We start from the raw sequence: 27,109 nt of genomic DNA on the forward strand, positions 1-27,109 counted from the left end.
GTCTGATCCTGGAAACTCCTGGAAAGTCTTTGTACCATACGTAAAAATTTAATACAACAGCATACATTCCTAACAAATAGACTATGATCTTATTTACATTCCACAACTTGATTATTACTAATTAATAATGTGTGATTTCTGTTTCCGCACAGAGAGGCTGATTCCAGGTCTACAACACAAACCCTTTGGTGTTCTCTGAAACAGCTGGCCTGATGCTGCACTGAATTAGGAGTGATCCTTCAGGCAGGATCCCTCTCTGTAATAGACAGACACTCATTTAAGATCAAGTGGCAAAGCCTGATGGCATCAGGAAAGGAAGGAAGTATGAGCCAGAGGAAAAGAGTCATGGCACCAGTGCCCACTGTGAATAAATACAGAATGCTGACAGAAAGTCCAAATTACGATACTTCAATTATAAGATGACGTGATTCAACAAGAAGCCACATGTGGCCTGAATCACACTGATAAGAACCGACTCTGACAAGAGTGAAAATACCTAAGAGGTGAGACTGCACGATAATGAAAAGAGCTAGCAGAGTCCCCAGAGATGTAAGGCATTGTAAGCAAGTGACCTTTGCAGTGTGCATGGCTGTCAGCGCCCAGTTAGAAATACACCTTTCTCGGTTTAGCACCGCTCTAAGTTGTACATCACTGGTCCGTCGAGACTCGACAGGGTGCTTCCTGACTTTGTGCTGCTGATAGGCCATAAATCGGAGCTTAGAGAAGGCAGCAAACACAGCAACAGAGGAGAACATCCAAACGTCCATGTTTTCCACAAACGTACTGGAAGGAAAAGTGGGCCTGACAAGAGCCCACCCCCCAAGCCCCTTGGGGCAGGGAGGGGGGCACAGTGTTCCCAAGCTCCCCCACCAAAATTCCTGTTCCCAGGGAAATGTTTCACATAGCACGGTGGACCCCGGGGAGGGGCGGAGCCGGCCTGTGTCTGGAAAGACGCACGTGTGCTCCAGCGAGTCGACGTCTGGAGCACCTCTGCCGAAGGAGCTGGGCTGATCCAAGAGCACCTTCCAGCACCGACCCCCAGCTGAGGCACAAAAAAGCGCCTCTCCACTCTGTCACGAAGGGGAGGCCATTGCATAATATTATTACAAACCCAGAATAGAGGAGTGCTTTAGAATCAGCCTTCTACAATGGCTCCTATTACTTTACATTAGTGTTGATTGAAATTCCAGTGCCTAGATTATACCCAAAACATGCCCACTGCGAGTAATCCGTCCCTTAACTACTGCTATTAGTTATGGATTTGTCAGTAGCTTCATCTTGCTTCATCTTGTAATTAAAGCTCTCTTTGTTGCTTGGCAGAGGGACACAGTCCCAGCCTGTTCGTCGCTACCATCACCTGTAAACTGATCCCAGAGCAGCTCAGAGCTGGACTATCTCTGTATATATCAGTCCTACAGGTAAAGGTCTCAGTGATCTCAGCTCTCAGCAGCTTCACGCCAGGTGTCAGGCAGATGTGGCTGTGCTGCCCAGTATAAAGCTCGAGTTCCTATTCCACTATGTGCTGATCCCGCTGCTATCACACCCTTACACTGATGATGCATTAATACTTTGCCAGAAAACGAGACCGATTTACACTGTAATCACTGGACACTTCACTAAATACACCAGAAAGACTAAAGGGCTTTTTTTTATCTCTGTGGTGTTATGTTCGTTGAAGTAATGGAATTGACTACAAATCCATCTGAACTCAAAAGCAACGCATACCTTTCAAGGACTGACAGATTTATATTATGTTTAGGAAATATTTGAAAGGGTTCTTAAAAGGGTGTCTTATAATAAATCATTCTAATATGTGCTCTGATTGTTTATGAATCACAGGTGTGACTCTGGACTCCGTTCTCTAAGTGAAAATAAAACTTAATAGACTCCAACAGATCATTTTATGGCTAAACGTGTCTGAAAAGCATTTACCGGACCTGTGAAGCAATAGTCTCGACCTTCTCCTGAATCCTAAGCAGTAGAGGACTACAGAGTAGGTAGGTGAACTTACACCGATTTCTACGTGAAATGCACCAAAAAAATACATGTTGTAATGTCCCTAGGCTAAGCTACTATTTCCGTTTAAACCATCTCAGCCAAGATCACCAGTGTGCTGATAGATCTGAATGCTGCTTGCTGCAAATGTGGAACCGTTTAAGAAGGAAAGAAGTTATAAAGATGTTCAAGAAGAAAGATAGAAAAGTATCTTCCTATAAAGTCTTTACAGCATTCATCTGACAATAAGTGTTTGATTTGACATTAACAGTGTCATAACATTGAATTTCCCAGCTTGTAAACTCATTAATGACATGTGTGAGCAACAGGTTTGTAGACTTATTTAGTTTGGAGCTGGTGCACTGTACTTTATCCAGCATGAATCACCATGCACATACCTTAACCATGAGGGGAGCAATCAGGCAGTAAAACCACCAAGGATACACACTGCACAATCATTTATTGAAAACAGTAGTGGCTGGATAAATGCAGAAACTAACAATACACAACAAAGTATTTTACATTCATTTTCAAACCCCACATAAAATACTGGGAGTAAGGGGAGGGAAACTGCTTCTTCCTCTGGTTCCAACTATTTGCATTGGTCAAATAAGCACTTTATGCGAAAGTAACAAGCCTCAATCAAGCCTCAGTAAACAATCTCATTAGAAGTTCAAAAAAATCACTTTTTACTAGCCAATGCCAGTGATCCTAATAAAGCTAATTAGCATATCCTTTGTCAGTTTGGCACTGGAATCCGCTTTAACTATCCACTTTAACACCTGTACTGGGACACATCATAATTTTCATTAGAATCTACATAATGCTGTAGGCATAACTGTCATTATATGGACTCCTCCAGTGATCTCCACATACACAGTTTTTATTCAGAATGTTTTCAGCATATTGAAAAATACTGACATTTCATTTGAGCAATTATGGTTGGTATGGGACAATGGTTAAAACCCTGATTTAGGTCCACATGACCACAGAACATTGTACATTACATCTTCTGTTATGAAGGACTCTTTAAAGCGGGAACTGTTTTTACCATTAGAGGCCTTCTGGGTTCCGTTTCAGAAGGGTGAATATTAATGGGGACTCTGAACTCTTTCAGGTAAAGCCTAGAACCCCGATGACATATTTGATCAAAATTAAAGGCAGGATGTTTTCACAAATTTTACCCTTAATGGCTTCCTCTGGGCCTTGTAGCCATGAAAAGGAGAGCCAAGGCTCTTTAGTGCTGCTATGTTCAGGATATCTGATCCACTTCACATGGGTAGCACTTTGAGCAATTCACCATTTCCTCTGCTCTAGTCAAGATGACAAAAAGCCAACGGTAACACTGAACACTCCGCACTCGGGCTCTGCTGACTTTGCATTCGCACAATGGTACAATCGTAACTTTTTTTCAGCAGTTGTTCATTACAGTCTGAAAGAAGAGGAAAGACATTAGGTAGCAATGAGAGAGAAGTTGCAATAGTCCAACAGTAAAAAAATGGAGAGATGTCAATGGTAATTGTGTTTTTTTTCTTTATTTAAGAGACTGGTGGCTAAAATCCAGGGAAAGAAATGAAGTGTAATTAGTCTTTACACAGAGTTTTAAAATGCGCGTTCCACTCACTCATAACGGCGGCTCTCAGATCGTCTTTAGAGAAGCGCCAAAGCCGCCACCCGCAGCACCCTTTGTACAATTGCTGCATGTGAAACTTTTATTCCTTTCACCCAGATGGCTTTTCTTAAAACGTCCTTGTCCCTTTGTTTGCCGGTTATTCATCGTCACCTCAAAGCAATCCTTCCACTGACCTCCTACCCCTCCCAAAGCTTAAACTCACAGCTTTCCATGGATCACTGGAACCAGTCACTGTGTGTTTATGGATGTCCTGCTCAGTCACGGCTCAGAATTATGGAGGCTGGGGAGGGGTCTTAAATCAGCGCCTCCCCTCCATTGGGACGGCAATGCAGTGGGGGAGCTGTGGAGAGCCTCAGCAGTGAGTGTCAGTGGGGTCACTGTGCTCAGTTAGGTTGAGTGGAAACAAACCCATTAAATCTACCAGGGCCCCACACACAGAGTCCCCCTAATTCTCTGTGACCTCATTAAAAAAAAAAAAAAAAGAAAAATAAAAACCTGTGCTGGAATTGAATATGTCCTGTTGCACAGCCACTGGTACAATAACAGCCCCCCATAATCTTTATCACCAAGATTGAATGTACATTTTTAGATGCAGTTGATGGTTATAAATCCTGCCATACTGAATCAATTTGCGCAGTCGAACTGGATGGGGGCAGTCTCCCTGTGGGGATAACAGAAAAAGACTATCTCCTGTGGGCTTCATTCTAACAAGGATGTTTAGCCTCCCCTGAGTGGGCATGCCCTGACATGACAGTGTGCGATGGAGGTAAATTTAACAACAGAATATCCTACAGGATAGTTTGATATAGGACTTGGCCCCTGTACTACAGGACCTACAGTAGATGGTCCTGTTGATTGCAAGGATCTTGCAGCTGCATTTATGTGGAGACACAGAGGAGATGGGATCAGAGGGGAACGGGACATCTCTCCTCTTCCTCCCTCAGACTTTTTTTCACTTGCAGCAGTTACTGCTGACATGTAGGAGGCACTCCACATATACCATTATTAAGCCTGTGTATTACTTGTATACAAGTATGACTTATATGATGTATGTATGCCTATTTATTAAATGTATGATACATATAATAAACATGGTGCTATATCAGGATGTAAATCTGAAGCTCATAAGAGAGCTCAGAGTACTGTATGTAGTCATTAATGAAATACTGGGAGGGGTTGTAAACGTATGTGTTATTCAACTTTTACTGATAATGCATGTGCACACAGACATATATGCATAGGTATGTATACACACTTTCTCTGAACTACTTAACCCAGACAATTATGTGATTCTTTATGTTCTGGGATGTGCCAAAGACAAAACATCACACATTTTTATTTTTCACATTTGCTAAGAACTGTGGGTAATGTACAAACAATATGTACTTTACATACTTGCTCCCATATGAGCTCAGTCCTGAGGAGTTTCACATGGTTCCCTGAGACCAAATATGTGAGAAAGTATGCATGCAAGAGAGAAAGAGAAATAAATAGAGAGAAAGAAAGAGAGGGAGAGGAGAGAAAGGAGGAGGACAGGAGAGGTTGTCTGAGGGGAGGAATAACAGACCTGCAGATTTATGTCTCAGTGGCTCTTTGTGGTGGGACGAATGCATCTTCCAGCTATAACATGAAATGATCCATGACGTTCTATAATGGGAGATTTCTAAGCAGACGTTCCGCAAGCGGAATTCCAGGAGTTCAGCACAGAGCCTTCCTCCTCCCATCCTTCAGTAAAAAAAATGTATTTGCAGGAATTTTCAGAGCCTCTTAATCAGGCCATGAAGCGTTAAAAAAATCACCATAGCAAAAATGTTCTCATTCGCCGTGAACTATGCCTGCTGTTTTCTTGTGTGCTTTTTAAAGCAACTCCTTAAATGTTATGATGTGCCAAAACAACTGTAAAGCTCGTATTTTTCTCTTGGAGGTAGAAGCTAAAAAAAGAATCACTACAATGGATTTGATAAAGTCTGAGGCCATTCTGCAAAGCTGGTGACTTTTCTTGCAATAAAGAGTTCTCTAACGAGTCCTTGGGGGAAATAATCTCGCCTCTGTGTTTCAACCAGCCTGACCGGTGACCACGCCCTCTCTCTGGACACCATGAGTAAACCCATATCAGTCAGGTTCACTGTCGGGGAAGGGAAGTGGACTCACATGATTACAGAGCAGCAGATGTCATAATAGAAAAAAAAGTCCTTAGTACATCCTTGTCAGCCTAATCCCCTTTAACAAGTTTAAGCTGTCATTTTTTTTCTGCTACATGTTACAACTAAATAGTTGACTGTATGTGACGGCACTAAAACCTCAAAGTTTGCCTGTAGGAGTGAGTGATAGAAGACTCCCTCTCGATGACTGGATTACCATATCATTCTAAAGAGAAACCAGTGCCAGTGAATCTTCAGTGTTCCCACACAAAAAAATCTTAAGAGTTCAACAGAGAGGGTACACAGTGGTTAAGGTTACATTTGGCATCCCAAATGCATTCTGGACATAGTGGAGAAAGAGGTGAGGAATTTGCTTGACACTGATAGTGGGAAGATAGCTGGTGCAAAAAAGGAATATTCTCAGATATAGGGGAGTTATTACATTCAACTTATCTCTAAATAAAAGCTGATTCTTTCATCTGAAGCATCCAAGTTTTCTAATGAAGGCACTCCCCACTGCCATCTAATGATCGCGCTCACTGTGTTCATTTCATGAAACCACTCCTTATGGCCCACTAAGAACCGTGTCTCTTGTGGTCTTCTGATTAAACCGTTCCCTGTGGTCTCGCAAAGAATGCATTTTCTATGCTTCTCAACGCACTTCATTTCTCCGTTGCTCCAACTGGAGCCAAATTGGTTGAAACTGCAGCTGCAGCATGCCAAATGTACAGGCAGCACTTTTCCCACGCTCCACGCTTGTGACAGCTCTCGTATCTGGCCTGCGCTGTTTGTCCACTGGCTCTTGGTAGTCACTCACAGAAGCATGCATAAGAATGGCTGGTCTGGACCACCAATACGACACACAGCACTGATAGGTGGACCAGGTGCTTTTGTCCACAATATCCAGTGTGGGGGTTTATGGGTAACACTGTCCTTTTCTTTAACAGGATACTCGACTTTCCACTACGCTCTGCCTCTCTATCTTCTTTTACAATGGCCTCACTGAATCTCAAAGGAACACAATGAGTGACTCACTCTCCCTTAAAAACAGAGATTCTGCCAAAACTTTCATTTCAGCCTTTCAGTAACAAAAAGAGGTAAACAACTGTCCAAAAAAAGGAGAGGAAAGGAGTAAAGGGACTGACCCTTGACTGTTCAACCTTGCCTCCAGTTTCACCCCTGGGTCAGCGCTGGGTGACGCACTGCTGTTTCCAGGTGAAGTGCACATATGGTAGTGTGGTGTAGCAGGGAGGAAGCTGGGCTTGTAACCCAGAGGTTACAGGAGCATCTGCCATGCAAATAAACCGAACAGAATGTGCAGTGTGACTGCCCTGAGATCAGGGTGTGCCTCCCTGACCACGACATGCACACACACACACACGCACACACGCACACACACACACACACACATAGAAACCTTACAGAGGAGACCCATTGTTCAGGGAAATTTGTGACTCCTGCCCAACATAATTGTCACAGTTCCCCTAGAGAGGGGAGACTTGTCGAAAGGAGTCGCCACACAGTCGCAAATAGCCTCTGTTTGCGACATGACTGAGTTAGGGATCAGAGCCCCGAGGGGCAGGCTGGTGACAGCATGGATGACAGGTTTGCTACCCTAACAGAGATGCAAACAACCACGGATGGAACCCACCTCTCAAGGCTTGATGGTAGATAAGTGATGCACCAGTGGATAGGGGACATGTATTCTGCCTGAGAAGGGTATATGTCCAAGACATCCACAAATTATCTGAAAATCCCATCTATTTAAGACACGGCAGTGCAAGCCATGCAGCTTAGTCAGAGACAGAATGAGGAGCAGGGGATTCCTGGGAAGAGAGCTCTGCAACAGCACCGATGTGCGTGTATCTAAACCGCCGGCACCGGGACACTGAGAACATGTACAATTACAGCGGATCCCAAGAGCTAACTGTTCATTAAAGCTGTCCCACAACACAATGTGAAACATCAGCCGGCCACTCTTCCACAAGCTCCGAGGCGCAATCTACAAGTCATGGACAGTAACGAGGGAACCCGTGACTGAATTTACCCATCAGCCTTCAGGTATTTAATCTGAGATGTAGCCTGGGCTTCGTCATACCACTCAATATTCTCAGTATGCTCATAATTTATGGACATGCACTCCAGTGCAAGTGTGTAGTTTAATCAAGATCCTCAGACTCATATCAGTAGTAAACACACAATGCATCAGTTCTATGTTGTTATTCTTCTCCATTTAATAAAAAAAACAACTTTCCATTGCCATTTGATTTTCAACACAGCCGCAGCAACAGAAACATATTACTTGACTGACTGATGCAGTTTTTCATGTCAGATATATTTTGTAGGAGATCTACATGAACTCTTCTAAGCTCTACCAAACAAGGCATCTGAAAGTACTTAGCCATGTGGTTTCTCTCCCAACATGCAACCAGAGTGCATTAACCATAACCCAGCATCTTATTATCTGGCTGTTGAGAGGTCGGTTTATGGGATAAATCAATAACAACAAAAACAACAACAACAATAATAATAATAATAATAATAATAATAATAATTCATATAGAGCTCAGATGCATGGCATATTTCAGGACATCCTTAATTGTCTCTGAAGGAGAAGCAACCATGGCTCTTACCTGAAACACAGCAGTGGCCATCCTGTCTCTCTGGGCTCCACTACTGCATCATGTCCTGACAGCACACAGCACAGACCTGCACACGCTCCCTCACAGCCCAATACTGAAAACACCGGGAGTAATCCGAGGATCTAGATGTGTGCAGGAGTGCACCTCTGACTCCAAACTCTCTGGGTCTCACCCCAACTCGTCCTCTCCTCTCCCCAGTCAGGGAAAACTGAGACTATATATGGCCAGGAGGAGGCTGATTTCAGTCTTAACACCCAGAGTTCAAGAAGCGCACGGCACAATGGTCTGGGAAGTGTAGCTGCAGTCTGCTCCCACACCTCTCTCTTTCTAACTTGCACTCTCTCTCTCTCTCGCTCTCCCTCTCTCTGTCTCTACCTCCCTCTCTCACTCACTCTCTCCCCACCTCACTCTCTCACTCAAACCACACGCATGCATGTGGGGAAAACAAGAAGGAGAAGGAAAAAAAAAAAACAGAACCGCTTCCAACAGCACGTACAGCTGAAATTCCAAACAGTACAGGGGCCAGACTTGAGTCTGATGAACAGGACGTCCCCACCCTCCCCTATCTGTTATCAGCTTCCAGATTAAACACGAGCTGGGAAGCTGAATGCCAGACTCCACAGTCATTCACTGATCTGAGGCCAGCAGTTGAAAACAAGCTGGGACACTGAAAAGCAGAGTCCACAGTCACAAACTGACCTGGGTTCAGTACTTTAATACAAGCCGGGAACCCGAAAACTCTACTCCACAGTCACACACTGACTTGGTTTTAGCAGCTCAACACAAGCTGTGGAGCTGAAAGCCACACTCCACGGCCACACACTATCCAAGGTTCAGCAACCCCACTCAAAGCTCAGCGTATAACAGACGGACTAAAACTCCTCCATATGCCCCTCTGTTGGGTCAGAGTCCTCAGACCCGCAGGTTTCCTTAAGTACCACCCAGGACTACAGTAATGGTTCAGTTTCTGTCCTTCAGATAAGACATAAAACCAGCATTTCACTAATAAGACCTTGTGGCTCTCTTTACAAAATGTAGGGACTGCCCTGGCTAAAGTCCCAATCTAGTTTTCTGAATCAGGCCATTTGACCAACCCCCTGTTTAAGTGGCTAAAATAAATCCCTCCCTCTCCACCTCAGCTTGAAATTAGTCACTTCTCCCCCTTCACTGAAAGCACTTTGAGATCCATGAATCATGCTAAGTAAGCCTAATATGCTATTATAAATATTATTAAATTGTGCCAGTTTTGGCAAAAACAGTTCACATTTGAATCTTAACTGCAGGAGTGCTCGTCTATTCACCCTGTGTGAGGTAATGAACTGCCTCCTATCTACAGAGGACAGCTTGGCAAAAACAACACAACATGTATAGTGCCTTCCACAGCGGTTTGATAATTATTTATGAAAATGGAATCAAAAATACAATAAAAAAATTGATAAAACACAGATAAGACACTTTAATATCAACCAAAAATGAACCACACCCTGAAACATAAACAGCAGGGCTGTTTGATGGAGAATTGTCTGATTTGAGTTTTTTATGGGCCCAGAGTTTCAGTGTGTCTAGACACAATTATTTTTCCAGCAATTTTCAGGGGAAAACTTTAAAGAAATGTACAAAAACATACCTTGATTTTTGTCTCGGGGGTCTGAGAGCAATCACTGCCTGCTCTCATCTGAGCATTCCATGACACCTCGTGCAGTAAAACGCCTTGAGGAGTTGCAGTCTCCTGAACTTGCCATATTTCTCAGTATCTTCTTTGTTGCATATTCACTGAATACTGCTGACATTCAACTGTCTCAGTCACACCACAATGACCAGATGAGTGTTACAAATGAGACCACTGAGTACAAACAAGCAGTCGGACAACTGCTATGTCCTAGATAATGACGCCAACGGAGCGCTTTTTCTCATTAACAGCGAATTGTGCTGTGACACATGTTGGCGAACAGCTTCAGACAGCAGGCAGTCGACAGCACTTCAAAGTGTCAGTTCAGTAACAAAGATATGAAATACTGTAATGTAGGAGTGTGAGTGTGTGTGTGCATGTGTGTGTGTGTGCATGTGCGTGTGTGTGTGTGTGTGTGTGTGTGTGTGTGTGTATGTTTTACTGATTAATGCACTCCTGCCTGCACAGTGGCAGGCTCCTGTGGACAACCTGCTGTGATGGTACTGAAGTGGGGTGTTTATGGTGTTGTATGAACAAAACTGAGCATAGGTGAAATTCTGTCCATATATCATCTCCTCTCTCCCCACCCTGCCCAACAGCCCCCCCCTCCAACCCCAACCCCAACCCATACTGATCCTTCTTGTCCTGGCGATAAATGGAGCAGTTATTTGGTGACTGAGTCTCTGAATGTGCTTTACTCTAGCTGTCGATGCCTTAAGTCATTACATATTTTTAAGCCATTATTTTACCATGCAAGTATAGCGGATATTATATATATATAGTTATTCTTTAGACTCCCACCCTTTATTGTCACCGGTTGGCAGACACTGCAGTAGCTATCTACAGATACAAATAGGAGTGTGCTTGTCACACAGGTGAAGAGAGGGACAGCAGGTGAGAGGCAGAGTGAGGACAGACGAGTGTTTAGAGACATTCCTGCCGCTTGTTCCTGGAATTTCTACTAGATTTCACAGACACAGTCACATGTTTCATGAAAGGGAATAGACTGTTCAGTATTCTGTGGGAACATGCGGCGGCCAATCAGAATGCGTACACTGGGCAGGCAGCCTATCACAGAGAACGATGCTCAGGGCACAAACGGGAACACATTGGGCTGGAGAGGATTAGACACAGGACAGACTGTTCAGCTGGCTCTCAGGATACTATTCACAGACCTCCACTCTTCCACAAAACTGTATTCTACGGTAGTGCTTCTCCCAGCGTTATCCAATGAAGCCAAGCAGTTTTGGCAAAAACAGGGGCTACCTCAGTTACATCATTTATCTAATTTGAAATTTGTGGTCTTTAATCGTTGGCCCCTTTTTTCTAACCTGCCATATACATACAATGACTCTTCTGTGCCCCTACAACTGAGGTTCTAATACTTGCACACACTTTATGTGGTTGGCTGTGGAATTGCAAGTCAGATCATTAGCCTTCTAAAACACTTGACAGACTTGAAAATTAAGGGAGTTAAGAGAACGAGACATGAGGGCATATTAGTTAATGTGGAGAAGCGCAGCATAGTATTCAAGAAATGTCTCCAGTATGAAGTAGGTTTGCATTTAAGAATACAACTGCAGACATGCATAGTAAGTAAATAGTAAACAATAAAATGTTAATGTAAATACTTTCCATAGTTACATTAATAGCTATATCAACAATATTAATGTATGCATGTATGTATGTATGTATGTAATATTTATCATTTCTAGTGTATTTACCATGCTAGGTCTGTGTGTGAGCATGTGTACTGTTCAGACACAACACTGCTAACTCAAAACTCAAAAACTGCCACACAGTTAACAGCCTGCAGTCTTACAACCACACACACACACACACACACACACACGTACAGTTGTTCACACGGGGACGTGTTAGCCCAGTGCTGTGAACCTCTCTAATCTAATCACAGGCTGCCTTTGATAAAACTACCTTCTTCAGACAGCTGGACCAGACTCTCATTTCCTAGCTCTGGAATGCGAGTCCTACAGGTCTTGGCTATTTATAGTGCTTACGCTGTCGCAGGTTGTGCACTGTAGCTATATTCCTCATATGCTATCATCACATTCTTATGCTTCTATCCAAAACCTTAAGGGAAAAAATATTTGTAAGCCTGTTGCCTTATCTCTCTCTCACTCTTACTCACACACTCACTCACTCATTACTTCATGCCTGGAGTTTACATGTTATGTTCCTTCCAAAAGCCCTAGTGCATGTGCATTTACTACGCTTGGTTCTAGAGAGACTCCACAGAGCTCCAGAAAGCTGCACACAACAGAGACCTGGATGACCTTCCAGCTGCAGGGCATTACATCATAGAGCTGATTACTGCTCAACAACTCACTGTATCAATACAGCACAATTCGGTTTGCTTCCTTAAGGGTTGTAAATACTCCGCTGGGCCTGTCATCACTGAAGGATATCCAGACTGTTAAACCCAAATTCAGGGACCACACCAAGTGGACCCTTCCCATGACCTGTATGTCTCCCTAAAGTACAGGGACTGTACAGCCAAAAGAGTCCTCACATTAATCCGCTTGACCCAGGTGAGTGTTCAGACATGGATCTATCTGTTCAGTGAACTTGCAGCCCCTGAAGCAAAGCGGTCACTGGGGGCTGGGGGACACGTTTCCTGGTCAGCACCTCTGTGAAACAAGCCGCAGGCTCAACGGGGGCTTATCTTTGCCAAGCCATGCATCCTCCCACTTGTAGGTCACTGCCCAGGATAAGGGACTGGACACTGAGCCACGTATCTCCATCACCAGGTGAGCCAAGGCATTGACATATGCATTGGGCTGACAGCTAACTCGTAAAACTGTTTCCTGGCTTGCTAATCAAATACGAGGGCACATGTGAAATCCTTAGGTAGGTACACATCTCCAGTGATGATTTCTATACTGCATTTTGCATTTCTATACCGCACTGCTGCAGTATAGAAAGATTCGCATGAACATTTAATCAGAGTTGTCTCCGTCCTGACAGCGCTAATTTTAGCAAAAGCTCTGACAGGATTCTATCATTATAAAGTACTCAGAAAATCATAGACATACTGTTGCTCCTTTACATAACAGCTTGTCATCTATCAGAGACCTACGCTACTTAAGGCTGGGGAGTCAACAGCATTCATAGCCTGGGCCAGACGGAGCTGAACAAAAGCGATTATCCGTCTCCAGACATCTCCAGAGCTCTCCTCACGAGTTCACCCTCCACGTGTGTTTAAGTTCACGTCCCTCGTGTTTGCCCACACCTCCCGCTCTTTATATGGAACATATCAGCCCCTCGCCTATGTGTGTGTGTGTGTGTGTGTGTGTGTGTGTGTGTGTGTGTATGTGTGTGTGCTCTCTGTCTGCCACACCAAAACATCGCCCCATCTCTGCAGGACAGGGAACAGCAGGAGTCTCAGAAGTACTGAAGTATATGTATGTATGTTGGCCTCTGTGTGTACGTGTGTGTGTGTGTGTGTGTGTGTGCCTCTGTGTGTACGTGTGTGTGTGTGAACCCTTTCTCTAAGAAACATGAACTAAGTAATAAGGATAATACAGCAGAGTTCATTTTCAGAATGCACTGAACCCGCACTGGGAAGGCTGCAGTCAAGGAAATGATCCTCTAAGATCGATCTGACATCCATGGATTGGCTGAGTGTGACTGAGAAAGGAGTTACATCAGCGACTCTGTGTCTGATGAATCTCAGGCTACTTCAAGTGTGGATATGTCTGTAAGTAAACACATACACACATGCACGCACATGCACATACAGTATGTACACAGAGGCTTCACATAGCTATGACCCCTCTCGGGACCACAGAGGATTTACAACCCATGAAAGAACAAACCAGCTGTCTGATGTGTCTTGTGCCGATAGTACCCCTGTTGTTGTTATGCTGAGAATAACAAAATGAACAGCAGATATTTAACAGAAAGCATATCCCATGACTTTTAATTCAATTGGATTTATTGCCATGTCACTCAAGCATGCAGAGAAACAGAGAGCACGGGCCAGTTGGATGGATACCACAGTGTGCATTAGCTGTTTGTAAGACCCAGGAAATTTCTGTAAGCCCTCGCTGCCTCTCTCACACACACTCAAACACAGAGAAACACGCAAACAAAGACATATAAACTTACACCCAGACACCTGCACATATGAATGCATTGACACGCACACACACACAGGGGCACACATATGCAGTTATGCCCCAGTGCACCAAAGGGAAGTAAATGAATTTCTCTAGAGTCAGATTTATGGCGAGACCTCACACCTCCAACCCCCGTGATCATAGCAGAAGCAGTGATCATAACTAAAAGGAGCTTCTTGATGTTATTACTGGAGTTCTTTCTTCTTTTACAGACTCTTTTCTCCCTACATGCAGGCTTCATACAACAACAAACATTCTGGGTTGCAAAGATACACTTGAACTGAGGTCAGGCTGGAAAGGCCGTGTTTCACGGCAGGAGGCCATTCATGCCCAGAATGTTCCTTGTCCTAGGAGCGGGTTTGAGGCCGCAGCTATCTGAACACAGCACCGCTGAGAACGCGGCTCTCATATCAGCAGGTCTGCGGGAGGTTGCTGTTTTACTCCACTGAACACTGGAGCTGCTGTCTAAGCTGCCAATGCAAAGAAACAACAAGAAGACAGAGAAGCCAAAGACCAAGCCTGGCTTCGGGTCTGGAGGGGGGGGGGGGGGGGGGGTAACTCTGGTCAGGATTGGAGGACTGTGGTCATTTGGGGAGGGGGTCTCTGGGTCAGGACAGGGAATCAATACACCCAAACTATGCTGACCGCCACCAAAATCTCCTTGATTTCTCTGCTTGTGTGTTCGGATGAAACGTCTCTTCCCCGAGCCAAACCCTGACTCCAGTCTGGACCCAATGAAGTAATCAGAGAGCTTTAGCCGTGTCCCAGAAGCGCGGCTCTTCAATTACACGCCGGCAATAAATCACCGTTAATAACAAAGTGTCCCCGCTTGGAGGCAGCCTGGGGGAGAGCAGGAGACGGGGGTACAGAGAATAGATGATCTGGGAACCCACTTCAGGGGTCATAGGCCGACCGCGGTGCTGGAGAACATGACTGGCTGTGGTCACCATTCACGCGCTGCGTGGTTGCCAATGATCTTAGGACTGCTGCTCACTCCTTACTACTCCCAGGAGACAACACACGAACAGAAGCTACTTCAGAGGGGCACTTATTACATAAACACGGGTCCTACAGAGCCATTACTGCACGCAATAACAATCCACTGCAGCCCGTGGCACTGGCTGCCGTACATGTACTCCGGTCTCGTATGATTATGTCAGTGTTCAGCTGCGGTAGGTCTTAATATGAAGACAAAAGATTCTGTGACCAACATCCTCAGAAAAAGTCTTCTCTGAAGGTCATCCTCAGAAACGATCCTCAAAGATCCCACCAGCAGAGAGCCTACAGGGCCAAAGATGAGCAGCTAAAACACCAGGTCCTGGGTTCTGCATTATGGGTGCTGGGTTATTTATTCTGGGCCCAGGGTCCTAGTTTTCTGCATGCTTGTTTGCAGAAAACTCTGAAGAATACTCTGGGTTCTGGATCCTGATTTCTGATGAATCTGTACTTTCTAGATGGATTTTGTGTCTTGGTTTCTGGGTTGTGGTCACAGTCCATCAGAGCATGTATAATCCCCAAGGTGTTAAAGACAGGTGGAAAGCTGGGGCCACAGGAAGAGGCACAGACGAGGAAAAGTCTCCTTATTATTCTCACCAGGCAAAAACAATACCAACCACAACAATCAGTGTTAGCTTGAAAACAATGTTTGGCTTGGAAATCATGGGCTTGTAAATAAGGGCAATAAATGGAGAAAGCACCCTGTGATTTCATTTCATCCTGGAAAAAATCTGTAATGGAAGTAACGTCCTGCTGGTTCCAGGTAACTGACTAAATCCCCCCACTCCCCCGGCTCACCATCCACGCCAATCACTCTGTTACTGAACCTCTGCCTCCTGCACACAGCAAAGGGGATGGGGAGAGGGGTACTGCTTGTGTTTTGGGCACGATGACATAGCAAAAGCAAAAAGTGCATGAGACAGCAGGGAAAGCACTCGGCTATCCAGTTGTTTTCTGGGTAAACATTTCACACTCCTACTTTATCTACATTACAGAGTCTGGGACACAGGGAGACCCAGTCAGGGCATCTTCACTACATTGCTTTTATTGTTTTCTGCTACTATTCATTTTTACTGGTGGCTGAAAGAGGAAAGCACATCAGAAGCACGTGGTGGGGAGTGTGTTCCTGTCTCAGCTGCAAGTTGGACCTCCTGCCTCTGTAAGCCTGTTGCAAGACTGCAGCTGTATCCAAGCAGGACGGTGCACCTGTGTTTGGGTGGACAACCCAGTCACAAGTGGCCTCCACACCAGTGAGGACAGGGCTGTAAGTCACCTCCCCCCTTCCCTTCCCACGGCACAGCTGGATTGAACTGCGGACTTGAATTTAAGACTCCAAACCCAGCTTAGTCCACAACCGCAGCTCTGCGGACGGGTCTTTGAAGCCGGTTGAGTAGCAGAAAAGCAAGAACCGCAGGTCCATTTTGCTCCAGTCTTGAAGGTTCTGGGGTGAAAGGGGGGATGGAGACCAAAGCTTTCGGGCTGTTTCGCTTATCCGACAACTCCGTCGAGTCGCCCCCGTTACAACATGCCCGGGGCGAGCCGACGTCTCCCCAGCAAAAGACAGGCCCACACTAACAATAGCGTGCTTTTGTTTAGTCTAGAAAAACAGGGGTTAGTGGGGAGGGAGGCAAAGGGCAGAAATGTAAATATATTAATCATCATTCTGGGGGAAAACATAACGAGGGGATTAGAGACGGTCGCAGAGCTATTAACTGTCTGACCACTTGTGTTCTCACACAGAGCTTTCTAAAGTCTCTGTCATCAGCAACTTCGGAACACGCAGTACCGCCGTTTCCCTCTCCAAACACACACACACTGACCTGCAATCAGTCTCGAGCCACCGGTGGAATTTTGCAATGTTGTTACACTGTTGTAGCAACAACATCTTGATACTATGGCTTTATGGTGTTGTTAAGAGAGAGTTATAGGTTAGCTGGAAAGGCCAAAAAAGCTCACACACCGATGGAGTGAAAATCCAGCAGCTCCCAGATACAAAATAACAAAGGTCTGGGATCCTCTCCACAAGCTTGGCGAAAAAATAAAGACAGCCAAACTGGCTTTTTAAATCTTTGTGCTATTTGACTTAGAGAATGTTTTCATTTCAGATATGCATCCACTTTAATGTTTGTATAAAGACTCCTTGCCTTTGCATGGCGTCATGTGTGACATGATACAGACCCACACTGGCCAGACTGTTTCTCTACAGTGTTTCATCAAGAAATGGTCTTTCATGCACCTCTTTTCTTTTTTTCTTTTTTTTTACATTTTTTCACTGAGTGCCAGCATATGAAATAAAACGGAGACACTAAATATTTCAGACAAATGCAACACCAGAGCTATAAAGAGCGGTGAGATTCTGTAAACTGTTATTATGCTGAAGTCTCCAGTTGCTCGTTTTCCTCTTCCTTAGATGTAGTCATTTAGATAAGCATGTCCAACCTCCAGTTTCTGACTTGAACACAGTGGCTGGGTGCTAATGACCTCTACAACACTCCTCAATATATGCACACCATAGAATAATCCTAAAAGCCATTCACTTATTACTGAGACATTCTCACATGTCTCACATCAGGAATAAAACTCCACCTAGATTAGTTAAATGTGCATTTGCATCTGTTTTTGACACAGAACTCTTCGCATGTGGATTGCGAACGATCTCAAACGCGGTGCTCACTTCACTCTAACAGCGTTTAGCATAATGGCCAATCACATGACCTGCTCCAAGTTATGTAATTGGTTCGAATGTTTGTTTATAGTGGCTGAGCTTACGCAGAGGCCATATGCAGGTCTTATCTAAAAATGGAAGTGGAGATTTATAACCATGTGTGTCGGTGAGGAAACAGTCGAAATATTACAGAGGCTCAGATTCCAGAGGTCCAAGATCACATGTTCATCGCAGTAAGACCGGGAGAGGGGATGGTCAATCTAATTTATTTAACTTAACTGAATCTTAAAACATAGCCTTCAAGCAACATAACGGTGGTTGATAACCTGATGAAAACGCAACTTTTCATGCTGGAACAAACTTGGAAAACGTGCTTTACCTCAAGCCCTCTGACAGTAATTATTTCCTGATTCTTTACAGAAGGCGTTTTTCTTTCATTTCAAAACAGATTGCAAACATTTTTGAATTTAACCAATAAAAATCTTGATTCTGATCAGGATTTTTAACATTTTCCTCTGGTGTTCTGGCTATCAATGAGAAAGAATGGCATCATTTTAGCACCCATTTTTTTTCCTGCCCATAGCCCTGGCTGTATTCACTCTCCACACTCGGTTTTGTGGAGATGCTTTCATTCAGGTTGTGTTGCAGAGTGCTTGTATCTGTGGAAGCATTTGGATCCAACATGTTTTGAGGCACGTGGACACGATCTGAGATACGGGGCATGTGTGTAAACTGCAGCACTGCAACTTTGACACTTACAAAAACAAAGCACGGACACGGCATGGTAACCCCCACAGGAGGCTGAACCCAGCACCCCCCCTTCTCCATGTTGCCCTGCACCCCTGGAATTTCCTGTTTGCCTCCTAGGCACCCCTGGCAGCTCTATGAGCCCAATCACACCACTGCTGTGCCTCTAATGGCCAACAGACAGAGGAGAGAGCCCCAGATCAGAATCCTGTTCTCTCATCCTGTTAAAAAATAGCATTGTCTTGTTAACTTCCCCCTTTCTCTCTTCAATGCCCCCCCCCCCCACATACACACACAAACACACACATACCCTCTGTGAACCTGCCCCCACCCTCTCCCCTTTCCCTTTCTTCACGTGTCCTTGCCTCAAAAACAATTCCATCATGTAACGACCCCCCCGGCGACGTAGGAGTCGAGGGAAGGTTTATTTTTAGGAGTGGCGAAGGCAAATGGGCAAGGGTTCGGCCAAGCCAAACAGGGTCTGGGACAGGGAGCACTTTCTTTGAGGTTCTCAGGATGTTCTGAGAATGCAAGCACACCGACGTTCAGAAACACAAAAACCCATCCCCAAACCCAGCCTCAACAAAGTGCTTCCCTTTTTGATAAGACATGTTTGGAGTCGCAGTCATGATCCTCCCAAGACCGTTCCTCACAAATAAGACAAGAAACCGAGTCATTGCAGAAACAAGGATGGCATGGTTCGAGATTCACTGCTACAGATTGGCTTTTTGCCTATTGTTAGCACTTGTGCACTGCTAATGCTTGTAATAGTCATCATAGCATATGTGTGTGTGTGCATGGTCAGCCTGTTAAACACACAGTACAGTAGTAATTAGTGAAGCAAGTTCTTGCTCTTACCTTCAGTTCGCATTTCTTGTGGCAAGTTAATCGGCATACTGAAAGAAAACAGAGGAAACACACATTTAGTCCACCCCTTATCAGGAATCTGTACACATTTGTTAAATACTGACTCAAAATATTGCAAAACAAAATAAAATAAGACCTTGAAATTACACTGAAATGCACAGCTCAGTCCAAGTTCTAAAACGTGTCTACGCTTTGGTCCAAGTCAAATATGATTTGCCATTAGCAGCCTGATACTCTCCAGTGTTCGGTATAGCAGAGGCCTGGCTCCAGATCAGATCAAGCCCTGTTTTACAGGTTGTAGTCATGTTTGGGACTGTGCCTTGGGCCTGAATTATACGCTGCTAAAAGTAAAATTTTGAAACTGGAATCCCTCCGGGCCTGCTCAAGACTAGAGACAGGGCTTTGAAGCATCACAATCCCTTAAATAAGTGGTGTCATCATTTTAATAAAAACCCATCAAAATGATTTGCTACGGAGACTAGAGAGATTTGATTCACTCAAGAGAGGTTGGTTCATACAAGTCAGTGACTGACAGCACCCAGTAGCTCCACCCATTATGAGGTGCTTGAAGCCTCATTTTCTCATCTATGTAATTCATAACTCTCCCTTAAAAACTGTCACCTAACAGTTTCTTTCTAGAAAACCTGGTTCTCCTGGACGTTTTCCCCAAAAGATTTTTCCCTGAAAGACTGCCCCAGTGTCCATTTTCTGAACATTGTACTCTGAGGGACTGTTGAATGACCATCTGAAGTCGGAGGTTTGTCGTGGTTCAGTTTCTCATGCTATTCCTAGGCTCTCATCATGGCTACAGTGTGAAAATACACTTGTAATTCTGTGCCCTACATCTAATACCTTATAAAATGAGCAAACCTTAATAATGTTATCAGAATGGATTCTCCGACAAAGTTCAAAAGTTGATGCTTACAATGGAGTCATATTTTTTGTAATATGCCATTCTTCCTGTCTGGAATCATTTCTGAAGTATGTCTAATATTTATTATGATTATTTTTGTGACTGGTCTTAAGTTTTAAACAACCTCTCATAGCTCTGGGGCAGGGTGAAGTTCCCATAAAGAACAGCTCAGAAAAAAATGCATCTGGCCTGGTGCTTACATGGCGCTCACATGGTTCTCGTATTCAGGCGGTGTTCAGAGTGTGAGGATGTATGGGTGTGGAGTCGAGAGTGCTTGGCCGTGTGTGGGGCTCATAGTGTGACGGGTGTGTGTGTTTAGTGTGGGGAAAGAGCTGAGAGTGTGAGGGTGTGCCCAATCATGGTTTGAAATATTAGGGTGTATATTAGAATAATGACAGCTTGATTCATCTATCAAGTCACACACACACACACACACACACATCACAGTATCTGTTTTAGCATTGTAACCACACTGTTGCTGCAGGGAGAACAGCAGAAAATGAACAACAGTCTAATTTACTGTTTAAAGTCTGCTCTCATTACAGGCTCTGAATGAGAAAAGCAACATGGAAACTAAACATCTGGCCAGACCCTGTGGATCATCTTTAGCTGTTGGTGTCATTTCCTATGTAATGATTTTATTCCAGAACTGAACAGAAAACAGCCTGTTGCTTGTCATCTGGTGTGACAGATCACTCAAAAAATATGGACTTTATTCAAAGGGTCTGTTATTGAGTGCCTGTACTTCAAGTTACAGTAAAAAGCAGAACAAAATACCCACAGTGTTTGATCCATCTACAAAGCCATCTCTAAACTGTAACACCACGCCACACAGCTCCACTGAGCCCGCTACCCTGTGCACGTAGAGAGGAAACAGACATACGACACAGCTCCACCCACATCTGAGCACCCCTCTCCTCCCAGCATATGGACACTGAGCAGGCTTCCTCCAGCAGCAGCTACTCCAGGAACACAGAACTGCCATATTGGGTGCGAAAGGAAAACTCACACTCCAGTTCCTCCCGGGATTAGCCTTGTTAGGAAATCATGGCTTTGGGTATAAACAGAGAGCCCTGAAGGGAGGAGGGAGAGAAAGGGAGTGGAGGACTGGGAGTGGGAGGTGTGTCATGTGCTGAAGAGCTTCAGGAGTAACAAGGGCTGGATCCTATCTGATTGGGCGTACGGAATGTGGTGCCAAAGTGTTTTGTGTGTGTGTGTGTGTGTGTGTGTGTGTGTCAGAGAGTGGGGGGTTTAGACATTTCCTCTCTCTGGCTGTTTCAACTGAGAGGCTGAAATGGGCTGGTTCCACAGAAACAACACAGTCACATGGCTCTATATTGAGCCTAGAACAATCACACCAACAAACACAAAAACATAAGCATGTGTATACACACACACACACACACACACCTCACATCCTGGTTTTGCTCTTTTGGGATCCACCCTTACCATACACAACCATCATTTTCCACAGGCTGTACCATCTGCAGTTAATGACTGACTATACCCAAAACATCCCAGAATTCCCTGTGCCCACTCAGACCACAGCTGGGATGGGTCAGTGCTCTGACAGTGTTGCGTGTTTGGGTGGTCCCTGATTGGCATCATTTCGGTGTGGGTCAGAGTACGCCCTTCTGGTTGAACTCAGACAGTCTGCAGCAGTTGATCCCACCTCATGACTCACATTAAGCCCTCAGACCTTTGTCTTATGAGACAATTGGGCACACCCATTTGAGAAGTACAGTGCAATGATTAAGAAAACAGCTTTAACCAAAATGCTAGAAGTCCAAATCTAACAAAGGGCAGAGCAACTGTGTCTTTGCAAAAGCTACTATAAATTGATTTTCTTCTGTAAATATTCATCTACATAAATGGACAACATGTAATGACATTAGTTAGGCATGTCATCCTGTAGGATGCAAAGCAAAATGGCAGAGTAGATACAGAAGCAAAGCAGAGAGTACAGCAAGTACACTGGTCATTGTAACATGGTTGGCTACACTGTCACTAAATTAAGTTTTAGCCATAGAGGCTGAAGCGAGGTGGAATATACTTCACCTGATATTTACATACCAATGACCATTTCAACTAATACTCAGACATTATTGGCTGCTTCAACTGATACTTATATTATCTCTGATCACTGCAATAGTTGTGAACAAATAACCGCTTCAGCTGATTCCCACATTTTGATGGCAAAATGTGCTTTAGGGGTGGAATTATGACCTACTGCATCATAAACAGTATATTCCTGCAGGTATGGAGCTGTTTGGCCATTGGATGGTGGAAAAAGAAAATGCATCCTTTGTCAACATAAAGCAAATTAGAGCTTCCTGTCACAAATGGGAATTCTAACACCTTCTGTGGAACCTTGCACAGCTCCTCCAAACGTTCATCTGCAGTAATGTGACAAAAGTAAGGCTAAATGTCAATTTAAAAAAGACTCAATTTTGCTCCATTACTAAAGAATGCGGGAGGAGATATTGTCACATTCTGGTTAGCCTCTTGAAAGCATCAAAGCACTAAACATTGGGCAAAGACAGACTACTGGTTTGCTTAAGCTTCGTTAGAAAAGAATACAAGGATCAAATCAAATACCTAAAGACAGACTAAAATGATCACACAGCAGAGGGCAGAGATGCAGGTGTGACCAGTTCACACTTTGAAATACACAGTTCCTGTGAGTTAGAAGCTGTGTCTGCTAGCAAACAGCCATGATTTACAAGCATTCCTGGATTTTCACCATACTGTTCCTACATACCACACTGCTGTGATTATCTGGTTTATTTCAGTCGTGTAATTGGTCAAGTTAACTGTCATTCCCTCTACTTTGCTGCCCCCTCGTGGGAGACTACAAGAATGAAAAACTGCCTTCTCTTCCTGGTAACATGCATACAATTTTCATGACTGAGGAGGACACTGGTTTAAACACTGCCTGCTGTGACAGTAATTGAAATATAACCTAAGGTTAATTCAAGTAACTAACATCAAGTTGTTTTTCAATTTAAAGCAACATATAGATATTTTAAACCAGACATAATCGCTAGAGATACATTATTTTCGTGCTGAAAGATGTCACACATTTTCTGTGTATTTAAAGGCACTGATCTGAGTCAAAGCCAGGCAGGCGCTTGATCTGGGGAAATCCTCTGCAGAGATTTCATGAGAGGTAACATTATGTGTGCCCCCTCACAGCTTCTGTACAGAGGAATGTTCAACCTGCATATAGACACAGAGGCTGCTGGGAAAGAGAGGATCAGATGACACCCCTGGATGACACACTGCCCACACATAGAAGACAGTTGTTGGGCCTCTCTTCATTCTGCAGATATGTCATGTAAAGTTATGAGTGTAGAGATGGGATCTTGCCAAGATTACAGAGCATGTGGTGGCCAAAGGTGGGAGTACTCAATTCCATCTCACACACAAAGAAGGATTTAAAATGTCTAATCAAACAAACATCCTTTTAAAATATTATATAGCCATTGGAGCACACATTATCATCACACCTTTGGCAATCACATGCTGGTTTTAATGTTCTGCATTTCTAAAAAGCTCCACAAGATGGCACTGTTACAACAGCATAGCTACCAGTGAGCTCTTTGGTGTTGTTAACAGTGTAGAAGTAGGACTAGGAAACGTCATTCGGGTGCTGTTACCACTGTGGTTGTCACAGTGTTGGAGAAAAACCTTCTTTTTGTGCCATCTGTATGAAAGAAATATAAATAAGACATTGTCTTCCCCTCAGCAGAGAACAACGGAAGTAGTCAAGTTAACCGATCTATGTAGCTGTGATGCTTTCAGGTTTTCAGGCCAATTGTTTGATTACAAGAGGGACACTATTTAACTAATAAAGATAACAATACTAGACACAAGGCAAGGGCAATCCATCATGATGACAGAGGCAACTGGTTTGTGCATCAATCTGCCGCCCTCATTTGTTTAATGCAGTTCCAGGAAGGGGAGAGAGGCCTCATGGGATGCCTAATTGAGCTGCACGAGGGGTGTAATCATGTTAGCGCACTCTAATGGCCGCGTGTGTGCGCACACGCGTATATGTGCGAGTGTGCGCGCGTGCCACCAGGGACACATCTGGGGATGATTAATAACACATCCAATGAAATATATCATGACGGGCCGAAGTCTAAGAGCTAAGAGGCTAAGAGCTCCTCATTCTCCTGGCATTGCTCAAGCCTCACGCCTCAGCGCCAGTGAAACCGAGGGTAGCACATGAGCAAAGCAGCCTTTAATCAGCACACAAGAAAAACATTCAGCCTGGCCCAGGGGAAGGGAATGAGATTGTAATGCAATCAAAATAAATAGCAGGTTCCCATAATCTACATTCGAAACAGAACATGCCATGAAAGCACCCACGAGGTACCACGCATGGTATGAGTCATGGCTAGCTCTGCTCTATCTCCCCTCAGGAGTTCATACAGTGCTGTTCCTTTTGGGCTCAAAAGAGCCCCAGGAGAATTAACACATTCAGATAAACTCCATTTTTATTGGCAGTAAACACTCCATGAGCATGACGGCAATCCATCTTTCATGCTCTGCTTTGCAGCGGCAGAAACACAAAAATGTTGTGGCATCTCAGTGAATCCCGCACCACAGCACATACTTGGTGGGCACTCCTATTGTGATGGACCAGAGCACCATGTCCTAGACATGCTGGAGAAGCAGAAGCATGTGCGACATTCTCGTGTTTGTACACAAAGGTCAGAGAGGACACACACACACACAGGTCCTCAGTATGGCCTCTGCTTCCCAAATGCAGGAACAGTATACATCTGTTTTTAATGACCTGTCACAGACTGACTAACATCTGAACAGTGCCATTTAAAGCGTGGAGTGTGTGTCCTTTGTTCATTGCTTACAAAGAGTGAGTGTTTCATTGGCTTTTCAGGGGTACCTACAGTATGTCTTAGCATAAGCTTCTCCCTCCTGTCTAATCAGATCAGGTCTGGCTGGCCATGCGATACGAATCATTTTGAATGACAGCTTTAAGAATAGACTTCATAGTGTGATGTCACCTTACTCCCCACACTAAGCTTGTGCGGTCTCCCCTGTCCATCTTGGTTGGTTGTCTCTTTATTGGCACCCCTTACCAAATTGATTTAAAACCCACCTCTTCTCACTTCACTCTTAATTTGCTAATTGATGGGATTCGTTCCCAAAAGAGTTCCATTGTGTGACAGAATGCCAAAGAATGGATGAGGCCACTTACAGCAAACTGCTGCAGGTTGGGAAGAATTCTGATTAAATCATATAGACAGTCATATACATACAACACTAAGCTAATAATCCACATGATGTGTTTCTGTATGATCTAAGCAGAATTCTGCAGTTCACTGTATGTGGCCACACCCACTTTGGCATTCTGTTGGTTACACATTGCATTTATAACCCAACTGACATGTCACCATATGTACTGAACAAACCCTTATTATTCATACTCAGATCAAAAGAATAAAAGACCCTGCCTGATCAATGTGGGCTTGCTATTCTCTCTTTAATGTAGGTTGTTATCTGTCCAGTGACAGAGCCCTCTGGAGCAGCAAAGGGCTGTCTGGATTTTAGCCTTTCACCTCCATATAAAATATTTATAAAAGCAGATAAATGGAATATCCCACAAGCCGCTGTCATCTGTTGTGACTCCAAGCCTTCCCTGACTGAAGCAACCTCTGTCTGCAAGGCTGCTGGGAAACTGATCTCTCTCCTTCCAGATCCCCTGGCCTCAGGACGGGGCCGCTCCACAGCCTCCTCTTAGGCGACGCGAATGCCAAAGTCTCCTCCCTTGCCGCAGCCTGCCCGGGCCCTGTCAGGTGTCCCACTTTCGTGCCGTTTGTTCAGGCGCGCTCAAAGCGGGGCTTTCTACGGCGGGCTCTTATCTAGGATAATGCAGCACGGCTAATTTTAACAGCGCCAATGGCGCGGCTGCCAAGTTCTTCAAAGGCTGCCCGACTACCATGCAGCAGCACTGCAGAGAGGGACCGAGAGATTGAGATCAAAGCGCGTGTTTACTATGCCTGTGCCAGCACCTTCACCCAGGCACTAAATTCATGTACACAGCCACACGGCGCTCATTAAAGCAGTCTCTGTTGGCCCTCTTTAATTTGTAAAATCAGTGGTGCAAAGGAATTAATTGAGTGAGCGAGCCCTCTGTGTCAGAGCACATCGGTCGAGCACTGCCTGTCCCCTGCCCCCTCCTGGAAGGGCTTGCGTCACTTTTACTTGGAGGTACAGGCATGCACCACAGATGTGGAGGGGATTTGCATGGGTTATGATTTTCAACTGCAGATGTCGAAGTCCTTAAAAGGAGGGGGTTGGGAGGGGTGTCCTCTCAAATATTAGCCAGCTCCTTCATCAAAGACATCAAAGATCTACACATCAACAACTGACTGAATGACAAATAAAATCCATTTTACTGAAACCACTGATGATTCAAAAATGGCAGTAAAATCTGATCAATCACCTGCAAATTTCAACCATTCAACTGCTGACTCAGGTAAGACACTATTAAGACCCAGCTGCGTCAATTGTAGATTATTCAGAATGACACCTGTACATTTAAACCAATCAAGTGCTTCAGCTGCTGAATCAAAGTGCCCCTGTAAAATCCACAACTTGTCTTATACCCACAGAACCAGAGATGACTGCCCCTGAAGTGCCGACACATCAAATCCACTGATCACCATCAGT

At 44.5% G+C, this 27,109-nt stretch overlaps 1 protein-coding gene across 3 annotated transcripts in view; it reads right to left on the reverse strand.

The window, feature by feature from the left end:
* LOC118789537 (tensin-like) overlaps positions 1 to 27,109 on the reverse strand; it is a 130,687-nt gene that overhangs the window by 70,838 nt on the left and 32,740 nt on the right. For all 3 annotated transcript variants that reach the window (XM_036546006.1, XM_036546008.1, XM_036546007.1), the window contains exon 3: positions 19,486 to 19,523. In XM_036546006.1, coding sequence (XP_036401899.1) covers positions 19,486 to 19,523 — 38 coding nt within the window. The remainder of the gene's footprint in view (positions 1 to 19,485; positions 19,524 to 27,109) is intronic.

This window comes from Megalops cyprinoides, chromosome 14, assembly GCF_013368585.1.
Source record: "Megalops cyprinoides isolate fMegCyp1 chromosome 14, fMegCyp1.pri, whole genome shotgun sequence".
NCBI classification, from domain to species: domain Eukaryota; kingdom Metazoa; phylum Chordata; class Actinopteri; order Elopiformes; family Megalopidae; genus Megalops; species Megalops cyprinoides.